General features: G+C 53.8%; 1 protein-coding gene across 1 annotated transcript; it reads left to right on the top strand.

Moving 5' to 3' along the window:
* The first annotated feature begins 4 nt into the window (after positions 1-4).
* On the top strand, positions 5-27,984 carry RTN4RL1 (reticulon 4 receptor like 1). The gene is made up of 2 exons (XM_015296046.4): positions 5-131; positions 25,007-27,984. The coding sequence occupies exons 1-2, from the start codon at positions 119-121 to the stop codon at positions 26,341-26,343; spliced, it is 1,350 nt and encodes a 449-aa protein (XP_015151532.2). The 5' UTR covers positions 5-118; the 3' UTR covers positions 26,344-27,984.
* Positions 27,985-27,989: the final 5 nt, after the last annotated feature.

The following is a 27,989-nucleotide window of genomic DNA, read 5'->3' as shown; positions in this document are numbered from 1 at the left end:
CGCTGCCGCCGCCACCACCGCCGCCACCACCGTTCCCCGCCGCCGCCGCTCTGAGCGCCGCCGCCGCTCTCCGCCGTTACCGCCGCGCCGGGAGACCGCGCCCCGCACCGGCACCACGATGCTCCGCCAAGGTGAGCGCCGCAACGGGAGGGCAACGGGTACCGGGGACAGCGGGCAAAGCGGGGGATCCGGTACCGGCTCCGAAGTTTGCCTCCCGCCGAAGTTGGGGCCGCGCCGCCGGGCGTTCCCCCCGCAACCAACCGCTACCGGAGCCGCCGCCGGGGTGCGGGCACCAGCGATCCCCGGGGAACGGAACCGGGGGGGGGGGATCGGCGGACGCACGGCGGGTCCCGAGACGACGGTGCCCGGTGCCCGATAGAAGGCAGACTCTGCTTTCAGCTCCGCGCGGCCACTTGGGGTTCGGTGGGGGAAGTTGGGGCGCGTTCTTCTTGTTCTCCCCCCCCCCCCCCCCCCCCGCTCCCCTCCCGTCGACCCGAAGAGATTCGCTCCGCTGTGACATCACGCTATTTCCATGGCAACCGCCTGGGACATCATAGGGATGCTTTTTGACATCACAACCGGGGAGATGCCGACCCTTCGGGGGGGATGGGCGGGGGGGGTCCGCTTCTCCGGTACCGCTGTTCCCGGGAAGGTGCTGGATGGGGTGGGGGGGGGGGGGTGGGTGGACAGCACTGCCATACAGAGGGACCCCCCCGGACTCTCATCCCGCACCTCAGAAGGGGCACAGCACCGGCCCAGCTCACGGACCACCACATGCCCCTTCTCCGGCGATGCTCCGGCACGGGAACACGCGGCGCTGAAGGATGCGGGCGCTGTGCCCACTGCTCCACGCAGCCCCGTGCCGGGGCACCGAGCCCCGCTGCCACCCCAGGGATGCCGTTCCCCGCGGGGTTAATGTCACCTTGCGGCTGCGGGGCCTCGCGCTCTGAGCCTCTTCTCTCCATCTCCCGCGTCGGCTTTGTTCGGTGTATTAACCCAAGCGGGCTGGGCTCGATCCCAAATCCCCGTGCATCCCGCTCGGAGAAACCATCACTTCCCGACCCCATTTCCCAGCACCGAGGGGTGGAGGCAAAGAGGGAGCCGGGTTGGGAAAGTGGAGCTGGAGGTGATCGCGTCCCACCAGGGGTTGCAACCTGCTTAAGGTCAGGATCTACGGCTTTTCGTTTCTGGAGCTAGAAAAACAAAATGCAAATGAACAGCCTCTGGGCTCATACAAAACCTATCCTTAAAGTTTTTGTCTTGTTAAGCAAGGAAATAGAGTGCCAAATAGGCTTTGTTAAGTGGCAGTCTAATTAATAATTTAAAATCTTGTAGCTGTCTTTCATTAGAATTTATCTGTACATCAACCACAAAATCAGTCAAACACACTCATTTATAAGTTAATGCCGTTCCTGAATAATTCAACAGGCAGTTAGGGGAGGGCCTGCCCGGAGCCTCTCCCTTTCCTCCTCACCACGACCCGAGGGCTCTGGGTGGGGGTCCCGGACCCTGCAGCCACCCCAATGGAGGGGACACCGTGGGGACAAAGGGACAGCGGCCACCAGAGATGGGGACGCTTTGGGGCCACTCTGGATTTCGGCGTGTTGGAGGATTTGGTTGGTTTGAGCGGTGCAGGTGGTGATGTTGGTGCTGTCTCTGTCCTGCTGCCAGGCAGGGGAATGTGGTTTGGGGTCGTATGTGCCATTCCCATGTCCATGGGGGAAGCAGATCTGTGTGTCTGCTCTTCCCCCCATGCCTCCTCCTGCCTTTTTGGGGGTCTCTCTGGTGTCCCCTGGCAGGATGCTACCCCTCGGGCATGGTGCAAGGCATCACCACCAGTGGGATTTGGGGTGATTTGGGACACTAGGACCTTATGGGTGAGAGCACGGAGCCTTGTGCCAAACCTGAGCGAGGGTGGCAGCGGGGACAGCATCCTGCCAGAGGTGGCAACCACCAGGAGTGCAACATCAGAGGTGCAAGAGGAGATTTCCAGGTCAAGGATGCTACCAAGGTCATGGCTGGCCATATCTTGGCATGGTTGTGGGGCTCTCAACCCACAGTGCTTGCGGGGCCAGAGGAAAAACAACCCCAGGGTTGGGAGAAAAGGGGCCGGGGGGAGCTTGGGGCACGGCTGTGTGGTGCTATCCTGTAGTGCATCCCACCTCATGAGATCCCAGTGAGGAGGGGAATGAGAAAAACACATCCCCCTTCCCCCTTCCATCCCCTGCCCAGGAACAGGGAGGCTGTGCCCTGCAGGGCCGGGCACAGCGCAGGCTGGGCTGCGGTTGCTGCACCGAAGAGCTGAGAGCCCAGAAAACCTTTTTGCTCATCAAAGTTTAATTTCATAAAGAGCAGGGAGGAAGCCACAAGCTCTCTGCGCCCGGTGGAGCTGGGGGGAAGCGGGCAGGACGCGGCGCTGCCTGTCCCTGCGGTGGGGATGGGGGGTGAAGGAGGGCGATGCTGTGATGCTCGTGGTGAGAACTGAGCTGGTGGTGGAGGGGTCATTGCTGCTCGGTCACCTGCAGTGATGGAGCCCAGAGGGGGCTCCTGGTGGTCCCGTCCACAGTGTCCCCGTGTTGCTCCTGGGGTGTCGGAGGCTGTGGGTGATGCTCCAGATGGCCTTGAAACGCTGCCCTAGAAACAGCGGTGAACCTGGCAAGGAGGTGTAAAAATGGGTATTTTTGGGGTGTGACTTCACACCACCTCTCCCCGAGGCACCTGGAGGCAGCGGTGTGGATCAGAGCCCGCGGTGCACTTAGGGCTGAGGGGTCTCCCTGAGCTCTGTGGGGTGGGGATGAGGGTGGGATGTGGTGACCCCGGGGCTGGGCAGTCTTGGGATACTGATAAGGGGTTCTGGCAGCACAAAATGTGGGGACAATACTGGGCAGGGGAGCATAGGGCCATGGGGATGCAGTGGCTGCATTTGGGAGCATTTGGGTGTCCTCCAGGAGAGTATCCCCAGTGTGAATCAAACCCACGCTGTGAGTTTAAGCAGTGTCAGCTTGTCACCGTGCAAGGTGTGCACACAGCACCCACAGGTGATGCCCCCCGGCCCCGAGGAGCTGCCACCAACCGGCCGACACCGAGAGCTTTGTTTGCAAAGCGCAATCCCGGGGCTTAGCAGCGTTCGGTATCAACGATGGTTATTAACTGCAGATTATGTCTTTAAAAGCGCTTTGGTGGAGCAGCAGGCAGCAGCAGGCTGGCGAGGTGCCGGCACTGATTGTCACGATCGCTTGACGTCCTCAGGGTGGGACATGGCAGGTGCCACCTCAGCGTGTCCCCCAGCCCGGCCCCCGCTGGAGGGGGCTGAGCTCTAATTTAGGATCAGTGCAACAAGTGGGAGGTGGTGGGGGCATCGAGCATCATCGTCCCCTCCTGCACGGCTGGAGCGGCCATGGGTAGTCCTTCTTTGGGTGATCCAAGGGTAGGAACAGGGGATGAGTCGTCCCATGTCTCTGTGCCAGAAGTGTGGTTGGTGCCATCACCGCTCCAGATGTCACCGCCGGGTCCGATCTCTCAAATCCATCCCCTATCCCCCGTACCATCCCCGCTCACGGCATCTCCATGGAAACCCGCAGCCCCGCGCCTGCAATCAGAGGGGGCCACTTTTAGGAATATTATTTTTACTGATGACAAATGATGGAGGTGCTGACGGAGGAACGCCCGCGCCCGGCATCACCTCCCCAGCGGCCGTCCTTTCCCTTCCGGAGCCTTCCCATCCCACTGAGGGCTCGGCACGTGCCGGTCTGGTGGCAGATGCAGGACAAGGCAGATAGAATGGGGAATCTTCTTTGTGCAGATTAGGATTGTGGGGCTATTAAGCCGAAAATGCTCCATTTGGTGCAGAAAGCTCCTTTTCCCTTTAATAGCACACTGCCTGGCTGCTGCTCGCCTCCCTGCTGGCAGGCGAGGGCTTTGGCAAGCGGTGCTTTGCGATGCTCCCATTGGGTTTGTAGGGCCGGGACCTCCTGGCTCCGAGCACCCACAGCTGTTCGTGCTGGAATGGATGGCAGTGGGTCTTAGCCCCTCGGTGGGCTCCAGTTGATGGCATCCCCTTGGTTCCGTGATGTGGGCATGGAGGATGCTCCGCGTGCACCCAGGTCCCAGCGCCGAGGGGTACCCGTGGGCACCCGGATCCCAATTCCCAGTCCCACAGCCGTTGTTTCCCGGGGAGGAGGAGAGGCAGCAGTGGGTTCGACTGCGAGCTGGCAGAGCTCCGTATGGAGGCAGCCCTGCAAACGGAGGGGAGGTGCCAGTGCAGCTCCGCCAGCCCCGTGCCGCACTTGGGAGCTGTGGATCTCTCCTGCTGCGTTCGTACGGAGGCTCTGCTCTGCTCTGCTGCATCCCTGCAACCTGCACCAGCCAAGGGGTGCAAATCCTTTCACGTCATTCAGTGCTTTTTGGGCTCTTCCACGGCCCAGATGAGCTCTCACTCATGAAAGAATGCTCGGCACTGCTTGGGGCTGTGCCGGCAATGGGGGCAGAGCCCTCCCTGACCACAGTATAGCCCCAAAGGGAAGACCCCAGAGCCACCCCTCTTGCAGATATAGGGCAGCCCGTAGTGTTGGGTCCGTAGTGCTGGACCAAACATAGCACAGCCTCTGCCCATAGCCCCTCTGCAGGGGTCTGCGGGGTGGTTTTGCTAACAAGAGCGCCCTATTATAATTTCAATGGGATTATAGAAAAAAAAACAAAATAGTCCTCACACAAATGACTCCGCAGTGCCTCTGCCAGGGCCTAAGATCTGCTGCTATCTATTTTTTAATAATTGAGGGTAATAAATATGTATTTCTCTCTCCTTTTTCTCCGTGCTCTGCAGCTTGTCAGCTCCCTGCGTCTCTTCCTCTGATCAGTCCGCATCTTTGCTGAGCGGGAAAAAAAAGGGAAAAAGGGGAGAAAAAAAAAAAAAAAGGAAAAAAAAAAAAGAAAGAAAGAAAGAAAGGGGAGGGAGGGGGAAAAAAAGGGAAAAAAAAAAGATCCTTTAAGCAAAAAGGATTAAAGCCTTGAAAGTAGGTCTGCCCGAGCCGGCTGCGCTTTCCATGCTCCCATCCACTGCATCCAGGGAATGGGAGCGATGGGGCAAAGGGGCTCTGCCCTATGGGTAGGAATGGGGCAACTTGGGTAAAGCCTTCTGTAAGTGGTTCTGTTTCAGCAGCGCATCTTCCCTTGGGGTTTTTTCCTTCTTTGTGTCAGGGGATATTTGCGTGGGGATGGTGAGTGGGGGCTGGGGGCTGCGGGGACCCCCCCTGGTGCCATCCCGGAGCCGTGGCTCCGAGGCTGCAGCGGGCGCGGGGCGGAGGAGGCACAGAGCTGGTGTGAAGGAGGCAGCTATTTATAGCTTCCCCTCCGCTTTTGTTCCTTTTCCAGCAGAGCTCCTCTTGAAATAGAAACGCGACGGTCGGGCAGCCGCTGGGGCGGGGGGCTCAGACCTGGAGGGTCACCCCATAGGGTGATGCCATCGGGGTGAGCATCGTCCCCTCCTGCGTCTCTTGGGATGGGAATGGGGTGTGCTAGGGGTGAGAGCAGCCTTGCTGCGGTGCTGCTGGTGGCCCAAAATGAGGGTGATGGGATGGGGGTGGGAGAACAGAACCCGTGGGGTGCAGTGGGTGCAGCCCCACGGGGTCCCCACCTCATCTCAGTCACAGCCTCTGCTCTTCTCGCAGCATCTGACTGCACCGTCCCTCCCTCCTCTGATCAATAGAGCTAGGAAAAAAAAAACACAAAACAAAACAAAACAAAGTAAATATTTAATACGATCCAGGGAGCCGCGCGGAACGCTCCCCCCCCCCGCCTCGTCTGTCTCCTCTGCCAGCCGCTCGCAGCAGCTCCCCAGCCCTAATGAGCCTGAGTGCAGCAGGGATCGATGGCCGAGGCAACCTCTGCACACGGACCAGGCCTCCGTGTCCTCCCCCCATACAGGGCCGGAGCTGGGGCTTAGCCCCCCTGCTCCCCCCACCCCAGCTCATCCTTCTCCTGCTCTTCTTTTCCTCCCTGGTTCATTCTCTTGGGCTCCCAGGGCTGATGAAGGCTCTGTTGCTCTACTGGAGCCCTGTTGTCTGGGGACTTCTTCAGATGCAGGAGGGGGCTGGGATTGCTGCTGCAAACTCCTTGGGTATGGGGACGTGGAGCCCATGGGGACTCTGGGCACCCCCAGAGAAAGCACAAACTTCCTGCATGGTGCCAAAGTGCAGTGCTCCATATGGGGTGACCGGACTTGCTTCCTCCTCTTTCTCTCACCCCATCCCAGTACATCCAGTCACATCTCATTTCATCTTGTCCCATCCCATCCTGTCCTATCCCATCCCATCCTGTTCCATCCTGGACATGTCCCACTCAGTCCCTAAAAACCACAATTTTTTTTTGCTCCTGATGCATGGCCACGTGGTGTAGTGCATCTCAGCTCCTGCCTAAAAGTGGGTCAGAGCCAAATGCTAACAGCAGTTGGGCTCTGGTGGCATTGTGGACATTGGGACCCACCAAAGGGGATATGGCACCAGTAGGTGTGCAGGGCTGGGAGTCTCCACTGTGCTCTTGCCATCCTATAATGTATTTGAGGAGGGAAAGCACTGCTCCAGGAGGGGCACAGGGGATAGAAAAGTCAGGTGGGCTTTGTGGTCAGCAACGAGATCACCTTGCTGTGCCCATCCTGTCTGTCATGGGGTTGGAATCTCCTTGCCAGGCTCATTCTCGTTGGCATGGGGATGGGAGTGGTGTGAAACCCCAAGATGCATTACTTAGGGCTGATGATTGGATTTCAGAGTGGACACAGGTGGAAAACAACCCGGGAGCCTCCTGGGGACTGTGCCGGGTCTCCAAGGTGACACTCAGCATCTTGTCACCCTTTAGGGCTCTGCAGATGGGGCAAGGGCCAGGGCCAGGGTGGTGCTATGGACACAGCGTCACAGGTACGCGCTGGTGGCAAGGTGCCGAGGAAGTTTTGCAGCAGCATTAGAAAATGTTGACATGTTTTTTGAAACAATTTCAGATCTGATATCTGCGCCAGATTGAGTTTGTAACCAGCTTTATTGTTTAAGCCTGCTGGGATTTCATCAAAGGCGTCTGCTGTTTACCCAGAACCATTTCATTGGAGAAAACAGCAAACAGACCTGCATTTCTATCTGATTTCACTTTTTCCTTTTCCTCCTGAATTTAAGTGCTTGTGAAAAGCATGGCTGATAAGGCAGAGCAGTGTGGATAAATCCTGAGGATGGGCTCGGCAGAGGCTTGCCAGCTGCTCTGTGCTCATTACCAGCACATGGGCACAGGAGCAGCAGCTCTTAGGGCACATGAGGATCCCTCTGTCCCCATCCAGTTTTGGGTCTCCTTCCTTGTTTCTCAGGATGTGATGTCTTGGGATTGCTGCTGGCTTTGCTCCCACTTTCAGCATAACTTTAGATTTAAGCTACAAAGGAGAAAACATTCATCCCCACACAAGGATCGGCAGTGGCCAGGGCTGGAGATGTGCTCAGTGATACCAACAAGGCTCACCAAAGCGAGGCAGCAGATAAAGATGAAGGAGAAACCAGACCAGAAAGGGGCCCAGAGAAAATCTCATTTATCCTCCCCACACTTGCATCCTGTGGGCTCTGTGTGATGGACAGGAGAGCAGGGGCTGGAAAAAGCCAAGAAATAGGATTTTGCAAGGTGCTTCAAGTCTCCCTATTGCCAAACTCAAGGGTTTTTGAGATGCTCTGCCCTGTCCACCCTTCCCAGAGCTGGTCACTGGGTGCTCCTAATGGCCAGCCATCACCAGGTTTGCTTTTCCCTGGGGTTCAGCAATTTTGCTTCAGAATGGCCTTGACACCTTCCCCTGGCCTTTGGGACCAGGACGGGTAGCCAGCAGCTTAGTGCCAGGGATTGGTCCCATGTCTGATGCTGCACTTTTGGGCAATGATGTGTTCCTGGCCAAGCTCCCCTATCCCACTGGCATCTCCTGTCCATCCCAGGGCCAGCAGCTCCCTGCACTGAGGGCTTGTCCGTGATATCCATCACACCTGCACGGTGACAATGTAATTTTTATCTGCAGCTGTTTATTTCTCAGACAGAACTACTTGTAAATTCCAGGAAGAATATATATTCCCGTGCGTGACAGATCCAGCACACGGCGATTAATCTGCCCTCTTAAGACCAGAATGCAAAAGTGTCCCTGTGTCACTCCTCTGTGGGGCTGGTGGCCATGTGCCCACTGACCCTTGGCATGTGGTCGCAACCATTCAATGAGGTCTCCTCTTCCTCCTTCAGCCCTGGATGCCACCTGTGATCTCCCCTCCTTGGGAAAGGACTGGCTCCAGCTCTTCCTGTATGCAAATTTTCCTTCTTTTGTTATTATTATTTTTAATTCCTTGCCGCTGCTGCTCTCTGGTGCCCCAGATACTGAAAGTGCTGAGGGTATGCGTTTGCTGCAGGTCCTGCAGGTTTGCTGCAAGAGGAGGATGGAGATGGAGAGGGGACGCTGGGGGTGTCCAGGTAGGGACAGAGTAACCATCAGCACCACGGACAGCGTTAGCACCATGGACAGCTGTTGGCAAAGTCCCTTCGTGCCACCAGCACCGTGCTGGTGGGCAGGGGAACCACTGGATGCAGGGCTGGGCACAGGGTTGTTCTCAGGATCCTGCCCAGGATAGGGAGTGGGGTGTAAATCTTTACCCACAGTCCCGCCGGCAACACCCCGCGTGCCATAAAGCTGCTTATTTACAACCGCCTGCTCCAGAGCAGCTGGGAAGCGAAGCGCGTCATTTTCCAGAGAGAGCAAAAAATGCTGCATATTTCAGTGTCTTTTGAATTTTTTAGGTTTCCCTGAACTGTGCTAATGGGTTGGCGGTGGAGGGGGGAGGCGGAGGCCCAGCCCAGCTCCCGGCCTGCTTTGCTGTTCCAACGCGTGGCCATGACTGCATTGCTGCTCTTAAAATATTCAGTGCTGTTGGCCACGATTTCACAGCGGGTCAAAGCGCGCCGAGTTAGCAAGAGGAGGGAAGGTGTGACAACAAGATTAACCCCGGCCCCGCAGTCCCGCCGTGCTCGGCAGGCTGAGCACGCCGTGCTGCGGCCACCGCGTCCCAGGAGGCAGAGAGAGCCCGAGGGAATGGGCACCTGAAATGCTTTGAGTCATCCTGTGAATGTGGCATCACCTCCAAAGTGCTGCAAAGCAACAATGGGAGTATCCTTGGGATGGTTGAGTATATCAAAGAGGGCTGAGCATCCTTGGGATGGTTGAGCATCCCAACGAGGGCTGAGCATCCCAAAGAGGACTGAGCATCCCCTGGGCTCCAGCAACCTCCCCAATTAGGGATGCTGCCCTCCTTGCTGGCACAGCATACACAGTGCCCCATTCCACTGTGCTCAGGGCTGTGGATGTCCCTTGGGCATTCCAAATGCCATGGGTGCTCCTGCACTCCAATGCATCGGGCTTACCAGGCGCTGTACAAACATTAGTTAATGCTAATGATGGAGCGGCAGATTTATGATGCAAAAGAGCAGCAGTTGGAATCCAGAGGGGATTGCGGACAGGGATTTAATAATTCTGTGATTGGCCCTGAGTTTGTTCTGCTGTTGCTGGCATGCCTGTGAGGGCTTCAGTGTTCTTTTGAAGGCAGCTCAGTCTGCGGCATGTCATATGGAGCAGAGCAACGATGGAGTGGGGTTGGTAGAAGGGTGTCTGTGGTGTCCAGAGGGTGAACACGACTTGTTGGAGGAGCATACTGTGTTGGCCTGCCATGAATAAGAGCCACGGTGGTTAGATTCAACATCCTAGCCAAAATTAGGATGCACTTTCATATTGAATTGCACAATGCCAAAAAATGAAAGCATGGATTCTCTGCATGGAAATCCCCAAAATCCCTTCTGCAAGGGACACATTTATCCCCTTGTCCCATTCAGGGGGACCAGAGGTTCTCCCTTGAGTTGGTTCCCTGGGTGCCCTCTACACCCAACACCATCACTGAGAAGAGCAGCACCCAGCTTGGTGGGGCTGTGCCTTAATTCTGCCTGATCCCTGCTCATGTAGTGGCAGATGTTCTCATTATCCATTTAAACATATAATCCTGCCCCAAATCCTGCTAAGCTCCTGGCCTTGCTGATACCTTGTGGCAGTGCGTTCCACAGGTTAATTACGCATCTCTCATTAACCACTGAGCAGAGGGTGACCCATGAATGGGGGGTACCAACCCCAGCCTGGGTGGAGATAATTCCTGATCAGAGCCACCTGGCCCCAAAATGAGCCTTAAAATGAGCCTTGTCCTTGTCTGGCATTACCCTAAAGCATGGTCCATCGACTCCAAGTGGAGAGTGACCACTTCTCAGAGATTCCATCCTACCTGGATGAGAATGAGCAAAGTGGGAGGAGAAGTGAGGCAGAGAGGGAAAAATCACATGTTGTTTTTAAAAGGCATTTTTGAGTGAATGCTGAATAGGGTTTGGGAAAATTGCCTTAAAGGCCTGTTCTCTGCAGGGACGGCGCTTTTCATGGAGCACAAGTATTTTGAAACTTAATTGCACATTTGCACGGGCTAGTGTTTTTATTTCTCTCAGGTCTCCGAGGTGGTCTTTGAAGATTGCTGTCTCTCTGTAATGGTTTTCTTTATCTCAAATAAATTCCACACACCTGCGAGGTGGAGCTGCTTGAAAGAAATGATGTCGAAATTGGCTCTCGATTTAATAAATCTGCAAATGAAGCTGGAATGCAGGGAGACGACGCGGTCAGCTTCTCCCCATTTATCCCTCTCCCTTCCTCCCCTGCACTGCTGCACCATCTCTCTTTGATCCTTTGGGGTGGACCATGGGGATGCTCCCAGCTCTTAGGGATGCTCTGGATGCTGCGTCTCCACCATGCCCCAACACCAATGGCCGCATCACCGTGAGCTGCATGCCAACAATCCAACCTCTTCTTCAGTCCCCTGCCTCTATGATGCCCACATGAGCCTCCTATATGATTTTTTCCAGCCATGATTTTGAGTTTTGTTGATTCTTTTCTGAGAACCAAGCCATGCCATGGCTCTCTAGTTCATATAGGGTGGACGATGAGCTTGGTGTTGCATTGGAAGCATTGCATCAGGGAAAAGTCTGTGTGTGGCACAGTTTAGCATCTCTGCGCTGTGCCGCTGCAGCATGGAGAAACAAATCCCTTTATGGCCCGGGCAGAGCACGCTCCGGGCAGTCCCGGCTGTCAGCGGAGAGAAATGGACAGCCACAGAAGTACACAGACAGGTTAATGGCAGCCGCAGATGCACTACAGCACACAATTGGATTTTGCCTCCTCATTTCTCAAGGAATCAGCAGCTCTTTCTTGCTCAGAAACCCACAGTGGGACTTGGGCACTTTCAGGGCTGGGACCATGGGAAGGACCAAAGCCCCCGGATGCTGCAATTCCACAAGAGCAGAAAGCCCATCTCCACACATACAAAGCACCCAGCAACTCTATTGCATTGCAGCCTTTCCTTTTGCTTTTCAGCACTGTTACATTCACTGTCAGGAAGAAAAAGCCAACATAGCTCTGCTGCCTCCAACCACTGCCAGATCCCGGGCTCAGACCATATCCTGAGCTTTCTTCCCTTCACAAGCCCAAATCTCACACATGTTTAATTGTTGACCTTGTAGATGCTTTCACGTAAAGCAACCACCTTCCCATTTCTCTTCTCTTCTTTTTCGATTGATTGTGTACCTCCACACTTATCTCTCTGAGTGTCTGTCAAAGTTTTTATGTTGCGCGCATCACCATGGTACCTGAACACCTTGGCAGAGCAGAAAAGTGCCTCCCCATTATGCAAACCCTCCCCAAGTTTTAGTCACGCTTGCTGGTTCATAATGTCAGTTGGGAAGCAGTACTTCAGCTTCTTCTTCCTTGCTTCTCGCACTTCTTGGGCTTACATAAAAACACCTTGGATTCTTCTCATACTGCAGCTTCTTGGCCTCTTTTGTCTTCCTGCCGAAGCACAAGGGGCTGGGAGATTGTGGGGCTCCTGCTCCCTCTCCAGCAGTGCAGGACTGGGAGCATCCTGCCCCTTCCCTTTCTCCTTCCCCATTTCCTTTGCCTTCTCCTTTCCCTTCCCCTCTCCTTAAAGGGGGTTGTAGCAAGGTTAAAGTCAGATGAGAGGTAATGGCCTTAAGTTGCACAAGAGGAGGTTCAGGTTGGATATTGGGAACAATTTCTACTCCAAAGAGTGGTGATGCAGTGGCACAGCTGCCCAGGGAAGGGAGGGCTCCTTGTCCCTGGGGGTGTTCCAGAACCATGGAGATGTGGCACTGAGGAACACTGTCAGTGGGCATGGTGGTGTGGGTTGGGGTTGGACTTCGGGATCTGAGAGATGTTTTCCAACCTGAATGATTCCATGATTCTATGATTCTTTCTCTTCCTTCTCCTTGCCTTCCCTCCCCTTCCCTTTCCATTCCCCTTTTTCAGCCCCTTTCCACCCCAAACCCACACTCAAATCCTGTTGCATCCTAATGCCATAACAGAGCCACATAACCATTTCCCAGGGCATTAGGACATCCATTCCCAATCCCATGAAGCTGTCTCCATCCCTACCCGACGGCATAGGTGGCCGAGGGCTCACCACTGATAGCGACAGCTCCTCTCGCCACCCGCAACATCAGCTGCGCCCTTGATTGAATTATGAGGCTGCAATCCGCTTCCCTCCTGGCTGCGGTGCGCACGGCGTGAGGCTTAGATGGTGAACCCGAGCGCCTTAATTCAATAAGGAGCAGGCAGGCAGTGTACTTGGATAGCTACTGGGATTTCTCCTTCTCCCCAGCTCGCAGTGCACTGATTTGTACTGGGGTGCCCAGACAATGCCCAGATCCTGTCTGGGGGTTTTGTTCCCATCAGAGTCTGCTCTTTCTCTAAAGCAGGAATCCAGTGCTTCCAGCCTAAGGCTCATGGGGGACAAGGAGGGATTGGGTGTTGTTACAGTTGGTGCCACTGCTCATTGATTTTGGTGGGGATTCAGTGTTGGGAAGCAGAGGATCCCATCCCCCCAGCTGTTGGGAATTCACAGTTTCTACCCCAAAGCTCTTGGGGAAACCACTGGGGTGAGGAGGGATTTGGTATTGTTTCAGGCAGTGCCACCCCTTGTTGCTCTGCCCCTTGATTTTGGTGGGGATGCAGTGATGGTGCGGGAGGTGGCAATGAGCTAAAAGTCACAATTAGCAAAGGGCTCACAACGAGAAGGTTCTGTGGGAAGAGAGAGAGAGAGGTGCTAAATGAAACCTGAAAGGTTATTCCAATACGAGGCAGCAGTCTTTCCAGCTCTGATCGCTTCCCTGGGAGCTGGGGGATGAGCGCTGGGAAGGGAGGGGATGGAAGGAAAGGAGCAATGTGGGTGAGGGGGGAGGCTCAGACACCCGCACGGCACTGGGGGTGTGCGGCTGCTCCGTGCCCTCTCTGGGAGCGCGACAGCATGAGGAAATTTTGCAGCAATTTCTTTGTAACTGCACCAGAATGAGGCAAATGGGAGCTCGGCACTTACTGGAGTGAAAAATATCGCTGGGGAATCAAAGCGGGGAGGGAGGGAGGGCCAGTGCTCCCTGGTACCAGACTGGGGGATGTGATACCAGACAGGGGGATGCGATACCAGACAGGAGGATGCTCATCAAAGCACCAGGCTGGGAGTGCCGACCTCTCCCCAGGGCCGTGGTGCAATTGTAAGGATAGGGTGAAGAGACCCCAGTGTGCTCATAGGACAGCAAATGTGGGGTGTAGATTCAGCCCAACCAATACAAAGCGAAGGGAGTGGAGCGCAGCAGCCTGAGCTGGAGCAGCAACAAGGAAAGGTGATTTGTTTCCTACTGAAAGGAGGGTTTGACTGATCAGGAAGGCATGAAGAAAGGGCAGGAGGGGAGAACTTGGGGTGGTGACACAAAGATGCTGCCCATCCCACCCAGCCACTGTGGAGATGCAAGGGCTCTGTGCACATGGAAATCATTTAATTCTATGGGATTGCTCTGAAATATTGGGGCTGTGGCACGTAGGGATGTCCCAGCAGGGGTGGGTGGGGGACTCCCATGTTCCCCCCACTGCCTTCCAAGCAGGGGGGGGGGGGGGGTTAAGCACCTTTTATGTTGCACCTCAAATGATGAAAGGCTCCAAAATGAGACTAACAAAGACAAGTTGTGCTTCAGAACAAAAAACCCATGAAAGCAGCAGATGCTGTGATAGGAATAAATTGTATCAGCAGCAATCAGATGGGGAGTGAAAAGTCAGAATGGAGTTGCTCCCTCTTCCCCATTTCCAGCAGAAATGACTGGGCCCTGAATTTAGCTGGAATAGGGTAGGATGAAAGGCAGTGCCTGACAACACGTTTCAAAGCCTCCGGGAGCCTCTGGAGGAGACGTGGCCACTTGGATGGGGAACCGAAGCCCCTCAGTTTTAATGAGCATCTCATCGCCTTCCTTTATCCTCGTGCCAAGATCTTCCCTTTTTCAAGAAGTGTGAGACTATTTCTGCTGCTCGCAATTTGTTTTAACTTTTGCAAAACGTGCATTTAAGCAACACGACGGGAGGAGGCTGAGGGTAAAGCATTCCTGTCATTTAATAGATGCTGGCGTGCCGCTCGCTGCCTTCCCCCCTCCCTGCAGCGCTGGGGATGGCTGGGATGGGGCTGCTGCAGGTTTGGCATCGTCATCCCAGACACAACCACAGCACCGACAGGGCTGCAGCCCCAGAGCCATCCCAAGGGTCTCCTTTGGGACAGGGCTGTGTGTTTTAGGAAAGGAGCAGCGGAGCAGCAGTGAGCGGCGCTGATTTCCCAAAGGCTGAGTCCCCCCAGACAGCTCTGCGCGGTGTCCCAGCAGGATGCTGGCAAGCTGGGAGGGGAGGAAGGGATGTTTGCTCATTGCAGGGGGATCAGGGTTGCATTCAAACCCTTCCAACCACTGTGAGTGGTCATGCCATGCTCCACGCGAGGCCACCCCGTATCTCTGCATCTGCTTCTTCTGCTGACTTAGCACCTCCAAAAAATGGGCATCGCTGCACCCCAGCATCCCCATCCACCCCCAGCATCCCCATCCACCCCATCTGCTTCCCCAGGTGCACATTCCCACCACGTGACTGCATCCCCATGTCCCCAGCCAGCAATATTTCTCCCCACCAGCATTGCTGCTGCGAGTTATAGCTGCCTGCTTCAGGAACAGCTGTTCCTGGAGAGGCTCCGGCATCACCGGCACAGCAGTGCACGTGTGCCAATGCACATGTTCACCCCTCCCCACCGCTTCCTTCTTCGGATGCTGCTACAATTTCTTTCATTACATCCCTAATACAACCCCCTCCTCTTGGAGGAAATGGATTGCGGGGGCTCTGATGCCCTATTGCTCATGGGGACGCACTGCCATGGATGGCTTTGTGCCAATCCTGAGTCTCCATACATCTCTCAGTAACCATTATTACCTAGCAAGGAAGGGATCGTAACGGGATTTATAATGGCTTACAGAGGAACAGGCTCTGATTAGCTTGAAGGGAGGGGACTGGAGTCACATGCGGGGTGTGCGTGGCCCCACAACCACAATGGGGTCCTGCCAGGCATTGATGGATGCTTCCAGGCATGGGGGAAGCTAGAAGATCACCTTTAGTTTTTCAGTGTGGTACTAAGTCAGTGCGAAATCATCAGAGCCAGTTGTTCCCATTCACATTCAGGGGATTTCGGTGACTTTGAGGGAAGGAGGAGGGCAGGATCCAGCCCTGGCAATGGGTAGGGGCACAGTGGGGCCATTTACACTCCTTTGCTTTTATCACCCAGCTTTTCACGACCTTTCTGCTGGCAAAAGTGTTGAGTGTGAAGCAGGAGAAGTCTCATAGAGCTCTGCTCATCCCATGGGGATGGCTCAGTGTCACACACCCACCCCAAGTGGAGACCAGAGGCCTGGGAAATGGCGCTGTGCCCCCATTGGGACTGGGAGAGAGCGACCTGAGGCTGTCCAGCTCCAAATGACGCCATTGCTTTATTTTTATGGGAAGAAAATGTGACAGAGCGGAGTGCTTTGATGCCCACCCGCCAGCCTCTTTCCCCCCTGCTGCCGGTGGAATGATGTGCTGCTGAAAGGGGAAGAAGGCTCAGCGCCGGCTCCAATTTGCCCTCCTCTCCACAAAACGCAAGGACATGCAGTAAGTGGGAAAAGCGCAGAAAGGCTGAGAAAGGGATGAAAGGCAGTGTCTGCGGCACGGCGCATAATTGGCTCGCGGAACTCGGTGGCACAGGACGTGGCTGAGGTCGGGACGTTGGTGGGATCGTGCCTTTGTCGAGGCGATACTCTCCCTACAAGCTGTATTGGCACCCTGCAGCAGGGCTGCTGGCTTCGTGCCGCCATCTGGCTATGGATATCTGCCCCAAAGCTCCACTCTGTGCACAAGGAGCAGGCAGCAGAGCGAGCACCCAGAGCCGGGGCAGCTGTCGCTTTCCTCCTGGGTCTCCCGTTTGCTCTCTTCTGGCTGTGTTTCCAGTCCTAAATAAACCCTTTGCAGGTCTGAGCCAGCTGCTGGCAAAGGGAAGGAGCGGGTGAATCTGCTTTCTCTGCGCATTAGCTTGTTCAGCATCTGATACTGATCTGGCTTGTGCTAATCTTGGGTGGTTTTTGTCATTTCATCTGCAGTTGTTTCACTGTCAAGTGCCGCCGAGATCTTGGTAGCCTCTTTTACAAAGGATGCCGTCCTTATTACGCCTGTGAATGAGCTATTTTGCATTTTTGTGAATGGGAAGGAAAACTTGTCACCTCGGGACAAAAAGGGAGTAGAAGCATCTGATGATCCCCTGAGAGCTTCAGACAATCCACTAAGCTTAAGTCATCCTCTATTTCTCTCTCCTTGGGGGCAATCGTAATTAGAAGTCCCTTCTCAAGGACCTAAGGAGCTCCCTGCCCTCTGCCAATTCACCTCCTTGCACTTGGCCTCTGGTGCGGCCATGGGTTGAGCTGGCAAAGCCTCTACCTTGCTGGCACACCAAAAGTCTCACAATAACCATGCATGGTTGACTGGATGAATCCCCTTGATCATGCCATCCTACTGAAAATCTCAGAATAATCGTGCTTGATGGGCTGGGTGCATCCCCTTGGCCATGCAAGCACACAAAATCCCACAGTAACCACACTTGGTTGACTGAGTGGCCATGCCATGCCATGCCCTTGGCGATGCCACCCCACTGAAAATGCAATAGCCATGCTTGATGGACTGGGCGCTTCTCTAGCTGTAGATGTCCCTGTTCGTTGCAGGGGAGTTGGACTAGGTGACTTTTAAAGGTCCATCCTTTCCAACTCAACGATTCTGTGATTCCCTTGGACACGCCGTTCTAGCCTGGAGAAGCAGAAGCATCATCAGCATCTTCTATCAACACAGCAAGACCTGACGACTCCATCACCCATCTGCAAGCCAAGGGATGATTCTTCCCTGCTGTGCATCAGCCTCAGGATGGTCTAAGCGACACGGGGGACCTTTGTGTGTGATGTGGGACAAGGCATGAGACTGCAGCGCTGAGCCTTGTGCTTGGAGGGCATTGCTGCAGTGGGAGGAATATGGCAAAGTGGGGTTAAGTAGAGCAGATTACACGCGGAAACATGCTCTACATTCCCTCTGCTTCTGCATAGATCAGTCCTGAAATGAGCATTTAAATTAAACAAGTTTCTATATCCGACTTTCCAATCCCACAGCCGCTCTCACCGCTGGCTTCTTTTCTTCAGCTTGAGCAGAGCGGGGAGGAGATGCAGCCATGGAGAGGAGTGCTAATTAAACAGGGACTTCCACATTAGGGTACAAATCCTCTGGACCAGCAGAAACCCTGCCAGTTTCTGTATTTATTTATTATTTTTCAGTACAATTGTAATTTCCAGCGGTGCCTCCAGCACAGGGAGAGAGTTCAGGGGCTGCTCTCGGAGAGGATTAGCGTGCTGGAAGCATTATTGCTTTCCTTCGCTGTGAATTCAGGAGCGATTCCCTGATGGCTGTACTCTATATAGAAGTGAATCGGTGCTAATTTGTTTTTGAGGATCACACATCCACCAACACGTGAAAGACAATCCTGCCTCTCGATGTATATTTCGAGTCGGTGCTACTGCAAACAACGGAAAATAAGGAAGAAAACGAAGCCAGACCTCCCTCGCCCAGAAAGCCAGAGCTGGAAATGAGCGGACGTTGAGATTTTTGAGCTTGAGCCGCCCCTTGCCGAGAGCTTTGGCTCAGCTCCGTGCCTGTGGCGGATGGGCAGAGGGAACAGAGCATCTCTGGCTGGTCCTGGCTTTCTGCAGGCATGGAAAGCCTAAGGGACGCCGCGTCGGACAGGATGTCAAAGAGACGAAGCATAAAAGGCTCTCTTCTTGGCAACCCGTTTGTTGTTGTTTTTTTTTTTCCTTTTAAATCATCCTCGAGTTTAACTGTGAGAGAGGAATAAATGGCTAAATGGACTAATTGAATCTGCAGAGCCCAGGGGCCACACACCTGGCGGGCCAGCAGCCGCCCCGCCACCCGCGTCCCTCCCTCTGTCTGCATGATTCAGAGGGACGCGGTCCACGGGGAGGGATCAGCCCCGGCTGAAATGGAAGACAAAGCTATTGTTTCAAACAGAGTTATTGATTTTTACATTATTACACTATGAAATTTATGGTCTGGTTTCAAACTGCAATAGGAGTTAATGATCATGATCCAGAAACTTCCAGGTGACCTTGGCCTCGACTTCGGTGGTGGAAGGGGAATAGTTCCAGATATTGGGTCAGCAAAAGTGAAATAAACCTGCAGTGTCCTAAAGGACTTCAGTTTGGGGTTCCACTGACCCCAGCTCTGCACCAAGCTTTGGCTCACAGCGAGCTCCAGGCTGGTTGGCAGCAGCAGTGCAGGCAGCAGTAACTGGACCTCACCAACTCCAGACAAAGGCCACTGCTGCTGATAAGAGTAGATGTGGCACTGAGGGACATAGTGGGCATGGTGGGGATGGGTTAGGGTTGGACTTGGTGATCTTAGAGGTCTTTTCCAATTGTAATGATTCTTTGAGTTGGTATGGTGGGGATGGGTTGAAGTTCGGACTCGATGATCCTGGTGGTCTTTTCCAACCTTAATGATTCTATGATTCCATGTTTCTATAATTCAAACCATGAGGTTGCAGGGTGCCCAAAAAGCACTGGGATGTGAAGGAACAGGGCAAGAGGAACCTCAACAGCATGGAGAGCTGCTGCACGCAGAGGGCATGGCCACTTTCACCACCAACATGGCTTAATGGGCATGGCAGGGATGGGTTGGGGTTGGACTCGTAGGTCTTGGAGGTCTTTTCCAACCTTACTGATCCTGTGACTCAGAGAGGGTTCGGGGAGGCTAACAGAGGTCTATGCCATTAGCACAAGAGTCACTGATGTTGCAGAAGGTTTTTAGGGACAACAGCATCCCCGGACTAAAGCCTTATCCTGACTTTTCTTTGAAAGATGCCTCCCAGCGCATCTTTTGGCAGCAGCCCCTTTTTGAGGCCTTCCCTATAATATTCCCTTTGAATTCCCTTGTGTACATCTCCACCTGGGAACACTTGCTGACAGAGAGATGGGGCTCCCAGCTGCAGGGGAAGGATTTCTCCTTGCAGTGCCTTCTCCCTGGAACATCCCCGGTGCTGCACCCCTGCTATAGTCGTGTGACGCCGGTAGCCTCCGAGCTCAGCTTCTGCCTCGGAGGTCATAATTGCCATTAAATCACAGCTTGCCTAACCAAATTATGCAAAACCGAAATTATCTCCAATGATTTTTATGTTGCTGAAATGTTCCAGAACTGCTGGGGTGATGGCTGGGGGATTGGGAGCAGCTGTCACTCCATCAGAAACCATAACTCCAAACAGCTGGGATCTGTCAGTTATTTATGACACTGTTTGCAAAAAAAAAAAAATAATAATAATAACAATAAAAAAATGAGGGAAGTGGATGGGTGGTTGTTCTCTGGCTGAAAGGCAGTTCTACTGTGTGCTGATGCTGGAGGGAGCAAAGGCAATGCGGATGCCAATGGAGTGCTTTGCACAGAGGCTGGAAGCGAAGCTGCTGCTCGCCAGGGGAATTTGGTCTTTGTCACAGTCAGAGATGGTTTGTTTATTGCAAGAGGAAAAAAAAAATAGGAAAAAAATAGGCAGCTCCCAACCACAAGTCTGACACTGCTGTGTCGAACTGTCCCAGATCTGAACTGCGCTCTCAGCTCGCACCCCGTGGCAGCCTGTGCTCAGGCATTGCCTTTCATCGTCCTTCAGCTGGTGTGTGGAATTATGATCATTTGAGGCTCCTTTTTCCCCCAAGACAATTTGTCACGGTGAGAAAGTTGGTTCCCAAAGTAGGGGTGGAAGGGAATTTTATCGCAGTTGCATACAATACCAAGAGCGTTGTTTGAGCCTGATTCATGGAGAAAGGTTGGGTGGATGATGGCAATTCCTGCCATCACAAGAGGGAGTAAGAAGTGAAGCAAAGAACCTTGTGACAGTCGGGTTATTCAATGAGAATCCTCCCCAGACCCATCCTACTGTGGTTTGTCCAATGCAGGGGGTGGCTGAGAGTTAACTGGTGACGGTGATGGCTTCTCAGAATGATATTCCTCATGGAAGGACATAGCCCATGAAAGTGGTTGCTATTAGTTAGGAGGAGGATGGAAGTTTCAAAGTGTATTTTCCCCTCAGGTCACAGTTGTATTGTTGTGGCCCAGCGATGACCTAGAAAGCACCTTTGAAAGGTGTGGGTGCAAATGGGGCAGGAAGATCTCTCTGTCTACGGGTGGTGCTACACAAGGTGCGAATCTGGCTTCAGAGGAGTGAGTGATGAGTGAGCTTCTGCCTCTTTGATAACACAGAGTGCGAACAGAAGGCAGATGCTTTGTCCCCACTTGTAGCTTGCTCTGGTTAAGTATTATTATTTATATTATGTAGTAGCTATACATAGTGTTTTATGGCGGTAAAGACCCATAAATCAGCAGCCAGAAGATGAGGGCTTTGCTCTAAAGAGCTTATAAATCTAACAGCCTGAGCAGAACCGGTAATGGACGGAGCGAGCAGTCGGACAAGTTGCGTGGAGACATGAGCTAAGATTGGGCTCCCCAAGCAGATGGCGATTTAGGAGAGATTTGAGAGAGCTCCATCCCAAAGAGCAGATCCTGCTGGGGGAGCGGCAGCCGTGACCCACATAGCAGAGAGGTGAAATGTGGGTCTGGAGGTGACCCACCAGGGCCAGTTGTAGCTCTTGTCTCAGCTCCCAGCTCCAAGCTGGGGACTTCTGATGGAAATAAGTGGCACTGCTCCTTCAGCAAAGTGTTAAAATGCTGGAATGCTGGGTACCAGCATCTCTGCTGCTGCACTGGAGCGTTGCTGTATCTGGATGAACTCGCTGTCTCTGGGCGTCTGCATTCTTCTGGCCGTTTCGGCTCTTGCACAAATGAAGGCTTCATGCTAAATGCATTACGCTGTATAACAATTAATCCCGCGCTGCATATAGAAAGTCCTTACTCATCAATAATGCATTCAGGAGGAGTGATTTTCGCTCTCAGTAATAAGGCTAAGACAATGGAAACAAGCAGGTAATGGGGAACATTTATAACGATGTTAATCTAATAACGGGTATAATGCTGTTAAAAGTAAGACTGCAAACTGGACACATCCAAAGATAAATTATTTCAAGCATTCATTAACTAATGCCTAATTAATGCCCAATTAGAGAGATGCTGCATGGGAAATGATTTGGACAGCCCGATGAATTCATTCCCATCACTAAAACCTGAGCTGGGAGGCTGCAGAAGGACAGCGGAGCCGGGTGACACAGCACGGCGGTGGGAGAACGCCGGCAGACAAACACAGCCGTGTTGGTTTGATCCGTGTCGACAGAGCTTTGGTTCTGCTCACTTCACTGGCAGCTTTCCATCGGATTTTTACTTTTTGAAGCTCTCCCTCCCTGGTGAGCACCGCCGCGCACGCCCGTGACCCTCCATCTGCTGCACAGCCTTTACAAGATGCAGTCAAAAGGTTTGCACTGGGAAGAGCAAGCTTGACATGTCGGCTGGGATCAGACACTGGGGAATCTCAAGGGTATCATGACGGGAGGGACAGTCCCACTGATGGCAGCTGCAGGGACCCAGGTGGCCTCAGCTGCCTTAGCCAACACACCGCTGGTCTAGCAGCATCAGGGCTGCTCTGTTCTTTGGTTCAAGGGGTCTCAGCTCCATATCAAAATGGTAACCAAACCTGGACATTCTGGAGCATCTCATAGCAGTGTGCAATTTGCAGGTCTGTGGGCAATGGACTCATCCCTGATGGGACCACACGCCCTGAGCACATCTGCCAAGGAGTATTCCACTTTCCAAGTCCTGCTCACCATGTTATCGCTTCTTCTGAGCATCCTTCCTTTTTGTTTCCACATTCTCTTTGTCTCTGAATTGCAGTCTGTAGGTTGGAAAAAATCCTCGGCCTTCCTCCCTACCATCATTCCTTTGGGAAGAGAAGAACCACTGGCAACACCCATCCCAAGGGAACCAACTCCCCTTCCATTGGCACTTCAGCCATTAACTCAACTCGAATTGAAGAGATGTGCTCAGCTCCCCCTGCCCTTCACTTCCAGAGCCGTGAGGAACCACGAAGCTCCATTCTCCCTTCCATCAGTGCAGCTCCATGCTCCCCATACACCCCATCCATTGCTGAGCATCGCTGGCAGCCGGCTGCCGTCACCTCCTAGACGTGAAATTCGGGATGCTACGCGAGCCCTGCCCAGCTCCTCCTCCCACCAGTAATCCTGTTAGCCTGGCAACTATCGTGTCACGGAACAGCGCATAAAACCGGCATTGGGAAGCAATATGTAATCTTCCAACCTGCTGCTCATAGCTGGGAGATGGTTTATTGATTCAGACCCTTGTGATTTGGTATTTGCAATAACAGACTCCGCATGTGGGAGATTGTCACCGTGCTTGTGCTTGGCAGGATTTTACTAATAAATATAAGAGCTACACCACTCTTTGTGGCTCAGTGTGACTCGGGTGGAGCGGGGAACATGGAGCTGTCTCACCTTGGCAAAGCACATCTGTGGGTTAAAAAGGAATAAGAAGAGCAGAAAGCAATTCCACACCTATCTGCAATTGTAATCAGGATATCCCTGAGACAGTGGTGTTCCTAAAGCCATGTCCCAGAGGTGCTTGGCTGGAAATGCAGGGCAGCCCAGGAGCAGTCTTGCCTGAATCATGGCCCCTTCCCCATGGCAAGTGCGTGGTGGTGACTTGGAGAACATTCCCTTTCCTACACAGCCGTAGGAGTTGTCGCAAATGAAGCACTCCTGACTACAGCCCTTTGCTGGCAGCAGTGCAGGAATGAGCCATCCCTCCCTGCAGCCTTCACTCCTGCAGGGTAGAGCCTGTAGAAAGCCTAAATCCCCATTCGTATTTCTATCCCCATTGCTATCCCCATCCCAGCAGAGGCTTGGCCCAACAGTTTGGCTAACAATGCTATTCTTTGGAAAAAGTAGAGCACTACAGTCAGAGGTGACTGCCTCTCCCTGCTAATGTATGAGAGCCCGAGTAACCAGTTTATCTAAAAACATGACAACTTTGCCTTGAAAGAGTGGTTCCAGATGGACAGGTCACCTGCTATTAGCTCCCCAGTAATAGATCTCCATCCCTGGCAGAAGGCGATGCGAACCACAGCGTTATATTTCAAACAACATTAATAAGAAACCAGTGAGTTTTTTTTTTTGCCTCCCACTCGTATTCAGCTGTAGGCGCTTGAAAAGAAGGACTGTAAAAGCCCAAGGGGTCCAGCACCACTGCCTGTCTTGTGGTAACGACATGGAGTAATTAGAGGTGAACTCCACTTCCACTCTTGTTTTTCAGATTATTACAAGCAAATCGCAGCGCGAGGACTCTGGGGTAGGATGGCACTGGCAGCTGTACGCTGCTCTCATTTTACTCCTTTCTCCCATGAAGTCCAGAGGCAGAATTCATTAGACATGAGCAAATTTTGTGTGTAAGAGGGAAAGCAGATCCGGGAGGAAATCTGAATGAGAAATGACAGCCTGGTGCAATGAGTCTGAAAAGCCACTCCACGCAGAAGGAATCGCCTGAAAGCAGGCATGGTGCGAGGAGTGGGAGAGTGACGGGAGCTGGGCGGCGAGGCTGGCGCTGGGCGCTGAGCCGAGGAGGGATGATTGCTGCCTGCTCGCTTCCCTGCTCTGCAGCCAGAAAGGCCTGGCCACAGGCACGCTGTAGCGTTGCCATAGGACACCCATTTAAAATACGTCTGAGCACCACCTTCCAAACTGGGCGTTCAGCTCAGTCTGTCCCACCAGGTGCCGAAAGCGTGTGTCTGTAAATCACTCATTTGCAGGGGAACGTGCTGGTGCTAACAGGGCATGGGCGTAGGAACGGTGTGGAAAGCAGCCAGCTCCTCTGGGATTCATAGAATTGTAGAATGCTTGGGTTAGAACGGATCTTAAAGCCCATCCAGTTCCAACCATGCTATGGGCTGGTTGCCCCCCAGCAGGTCAGATCCATCCAATGAACCCTTGAGCACCTACAGGGTGTCTGTATGTGAGGAGCTGCAGCCTGCTGAGCATCCTCATGGCTCTTTTCTGGATCTGCTCCAACAGCTCCACATCCTTCTCGTGTTGGGTGCTCCAGACCTGGACACACTACTCCAGATGGGGCCTCATGAGGGCAGAGCAGAGTGGGACAATCCCCCTCCCTGCCCTGCTGCCATCCCTCTGTTGGTGCACTCAGAATGCAGCTGACCTAGCACACACACACTGCTGGGTCACGTCCAGCTTCTCATCCACCAGAACCCCCAAATCCTTCTCCTTTTTGTTCTCAGTGACTTCTTCTCCCAGCCCGTACACCTACCTTGTGTTGCCCCAACCCTTGGGCTGTGCTGGGGTGTGCTGTGTGGTTGCATGGCACAGATGTAGTTTGGGGTGATTCACTAAGAGGTGAATTCAGCATGAGGAGGTGGACAACACCCCATAAATCATGTTCATACCATTGCACACAGATAATTCACACAGGCTCTGTGTCCTCAAGGCTGGCCTGACACCACTCTCCCCTCTCTCCAAACAGGGGCCCTCGCAGAGCTGCTGCTGATGCTGCTGGGGATGAAGGTGCCCGGGGCTGCCGGCTGCCCCACCGACTGCGTCTGCTACCCTTCACCCATGACTGTCAGCTGCCAGGCCCACAACTTTGTCACCATCCCCGAGGGCATCCCAGAGGACAGCGAGCGGATCTTCCTGCAGAACAACCAGATCACCCTGCTGCTGCGGGGCCACTTCAGCCCCTCCATGGTCACCCTCTGGATCTACTCCAACAACATCACCTTCATCGACCCCAACACCTTCGAGGGGTTTGTCAACCTGGAAGAGCTGGACCTGGGGGATAACCGCTACCTGAGGGCTTTGGCAGCCAACACTTTCCAAGGGCTGGTGAAACTCCATGCCTTGTACCTGTACAAGTGCGGGCTGAGCTCCCTTCCCAGTGGGATTTTTGGTGGCCTCCACAACCTACAATACCTTTACCTGCAAGACAACCACATCGAGTTCCTCCAGGACGATATTTTTGTCGACCTGGTGAACCTCAGCCATCTTTTTCTTCATGGAAACAAGCTTTGGAGCCTCCACCAGAACACATTCCGGGGGTTAATAAACCTGGACAGGCTCCTCATCCATCAGAATCAGCTGCAGTGGATTCACAGGCGGGCGTTCCATGACCTCCGGCGACTGACCACCCTGTTCCTGTTCAACAACAGCCTCTCGGAGCTGCAGGGGGACTGCCTGGCCCACCTGGGGGCCCTCGAGTTCCTCAGGCTGAACGGAAACCCCTGGAGCTGCGACTGCAAAGCCCGTTCGCTCTGGGAATGGCTGCATCGTTTCCGGGGCTCCAGCTCCAACGTCATCTGCGAATCCCCCGAGCGGATGCATGGCAAGGACCTCAAAGTGCTGAGGGCGGAAGATTTTAGGAACTGTTCGGGCTCGGAGTCGCTCCACCAGATCAAAACTTTCTCAGCTGCGGACAGAGGGGCCTCCAAAGCCCACCATCCCCACCACTCCTCCAAGGAGAAGGGTGGCGAGAAGGGTTTGCACAGCAGCCATCCTGCAGCCCGGCCGGGACCTCGCCGCCCTGCCAAGAACTGCACCAGCCACAAAAACCGCAACCGAACCCTTAAGCCGGGATCGCTGGGGCCGCGCAAAGGCGGGCACGAGGTTCCCGACTACGTGCCTGACTATCAGCACAAATTCAGCTTCGGCGTCATGCCCACCGGGCTCCCAAAACGCAAAGGGAAGTGCACGCGGAGGACGCCCATCCGTGCGCCCAGTGGGGTGCAGCAGGCAGCGGGTGGCTGTGCAGGACTCGTGGCCTCGCGCCTGGTCTTTGTGCTGGTCTTGGCGGCCATCATGCGCTGAGCTTGGCCGCGGCGGAGCGGATCTGCACTGCCACCCGTCTACGAAGGACCAGAGTTTCTTTTCTTCTTCTTTTTTTGTACGTGGAGAAGTCTGCGGGCGCGGACTGCGGCGGGCGGGCGGATGGAAAGGTGTTAGCACACGTTGAGGCCAACAGCCGAGCCCTGCACCATGAGACAAAGCCAACCTTACCCAACCGGATCGTGGGGACCGCCGGCGACGACAGCTGGACAAAATGGAAACTGCGAATTCCCGTTGAGCGATCCCATCAAGCAACCCCGCCGGTGACCGAAAGGAACATAATTGCTGTAAAAACAATCACCAATTAAGCCTACACTGTTTCTCTGAAAGTGAGTGCGTGGACACTTCTACTCGTTGTAATAAGGACATTGGTTCTCCCACGTTTTAGCCCTTTTGGCTCCAACCCCACAGGCCAACGTTGGCTGGAAATCTCTTAGAAGACAATCTTGAAACCCTGAATATCTCAGGCACTACAGCAGAACAAGGCTTGCCTGCTGGGCTTGGAGTAGCCAACTACCAAAGGAAAGACTGGTTAGAGGTGGAATAATTGAAACAAAACAAAGCAAAACAGAAACACACACACGCTCACAAAATGAACCTAAAGAAATGAAGTACCTGCGAGGAGGTGCGTTTTTTGTAACCGCGTTCACACATCTGACAAACAAACCCGACAAATGCACAGGCCCTCCCCTCTCCTCAATTATCCATATGTATGTCTTATGATGTTTATAAACTATATGGAAACTATATCTTCAGAACTAAGGATTGTATTGTTGAATTTATAGCAGAACAGTATATCCTTTTCTCAAGACCACAATCGGCAGCAGTGCCTACAAATGCTGAAAGCCATCCGGCAGCCTCGGTGCGCGCGGGGGACCAATGTTCTTAGCAATTTAGAGCACTAAACTTTGGGAGGGGTGGGAGGGGGCTGTACGCAACGCAACAAAGACCATAGGCAGAGAGCCAGAGCTCACCCTTATGTCCCAATTTCCGAGTGAGGGGAGAGAGAGGCAGCTTAGCAGCGTCTGGTCCCGATGCCATGGGGATGTAGGGGCTGAGGGCTTTCAGCCACTTTGGTTATGTGAGGACCTTTATAGCTGGACTAAGGTTTTCACTCGGGCAGCAGGTCTGTGGGATGCAGGTGGCCCTGACAGTGTCAGGAGCAGGTTGGTTTGTTTTTGTTTTTCTTAATAGGAACAGGTTATGGCATGGGGAGCTGGGGAAGTGGGAAGTGCAGCATGCGCGGGACCTGCGAGTAGCACTGTGCCCAGTGCTTCTGGTCCATGGTGGGAAAGAGAACGGCCCCAGACAGCTGCAGGAGGAGGTCATGGCCAGCTGAGGGATGAGGAGCAGACTGCACGCTCCCCTTGGCCCTAGATAAGCCTCACATACGATGCTGGGGTGAGATGTGCTCACTGGGCTGTATGCACTCACTGGTCCAGATGCGCTCACCAGTCTGCCCTGCGTTGGGGCCAGGGCACAGCTGGCAGCAGCACGCAGTGCAGCCCACAGTGCTGCCCCAGTTCTGCAGTCGGTGTCAGTTCCCTGTCAGCGTGGATATTGGAGATAAAACACACTGAGGTTAACGCAACAAGGGAAATAAAAGTGATCTTGGACGAGAAATGGCT

Source organism: Gallus gallus, chromosome 19, assembly GCF_016699485.2.
Source record: "Gallus gallus isolate bGalGal1 chromosome 19, bGalGal1.mat.broiler.GRCg7b, whole genome shotgun sequence".
Lineage (NCBI taxonomy): Eukaryota > Metazoa > Chordata > Aves > Galliformes > Phasianidae > Gallus > Gallus gallus.
The sequence above is the reverse complement of the archived record's forward strand: the minus strand, read 5'-3'. Positions and strand labels throughout refer to the sequence as shown.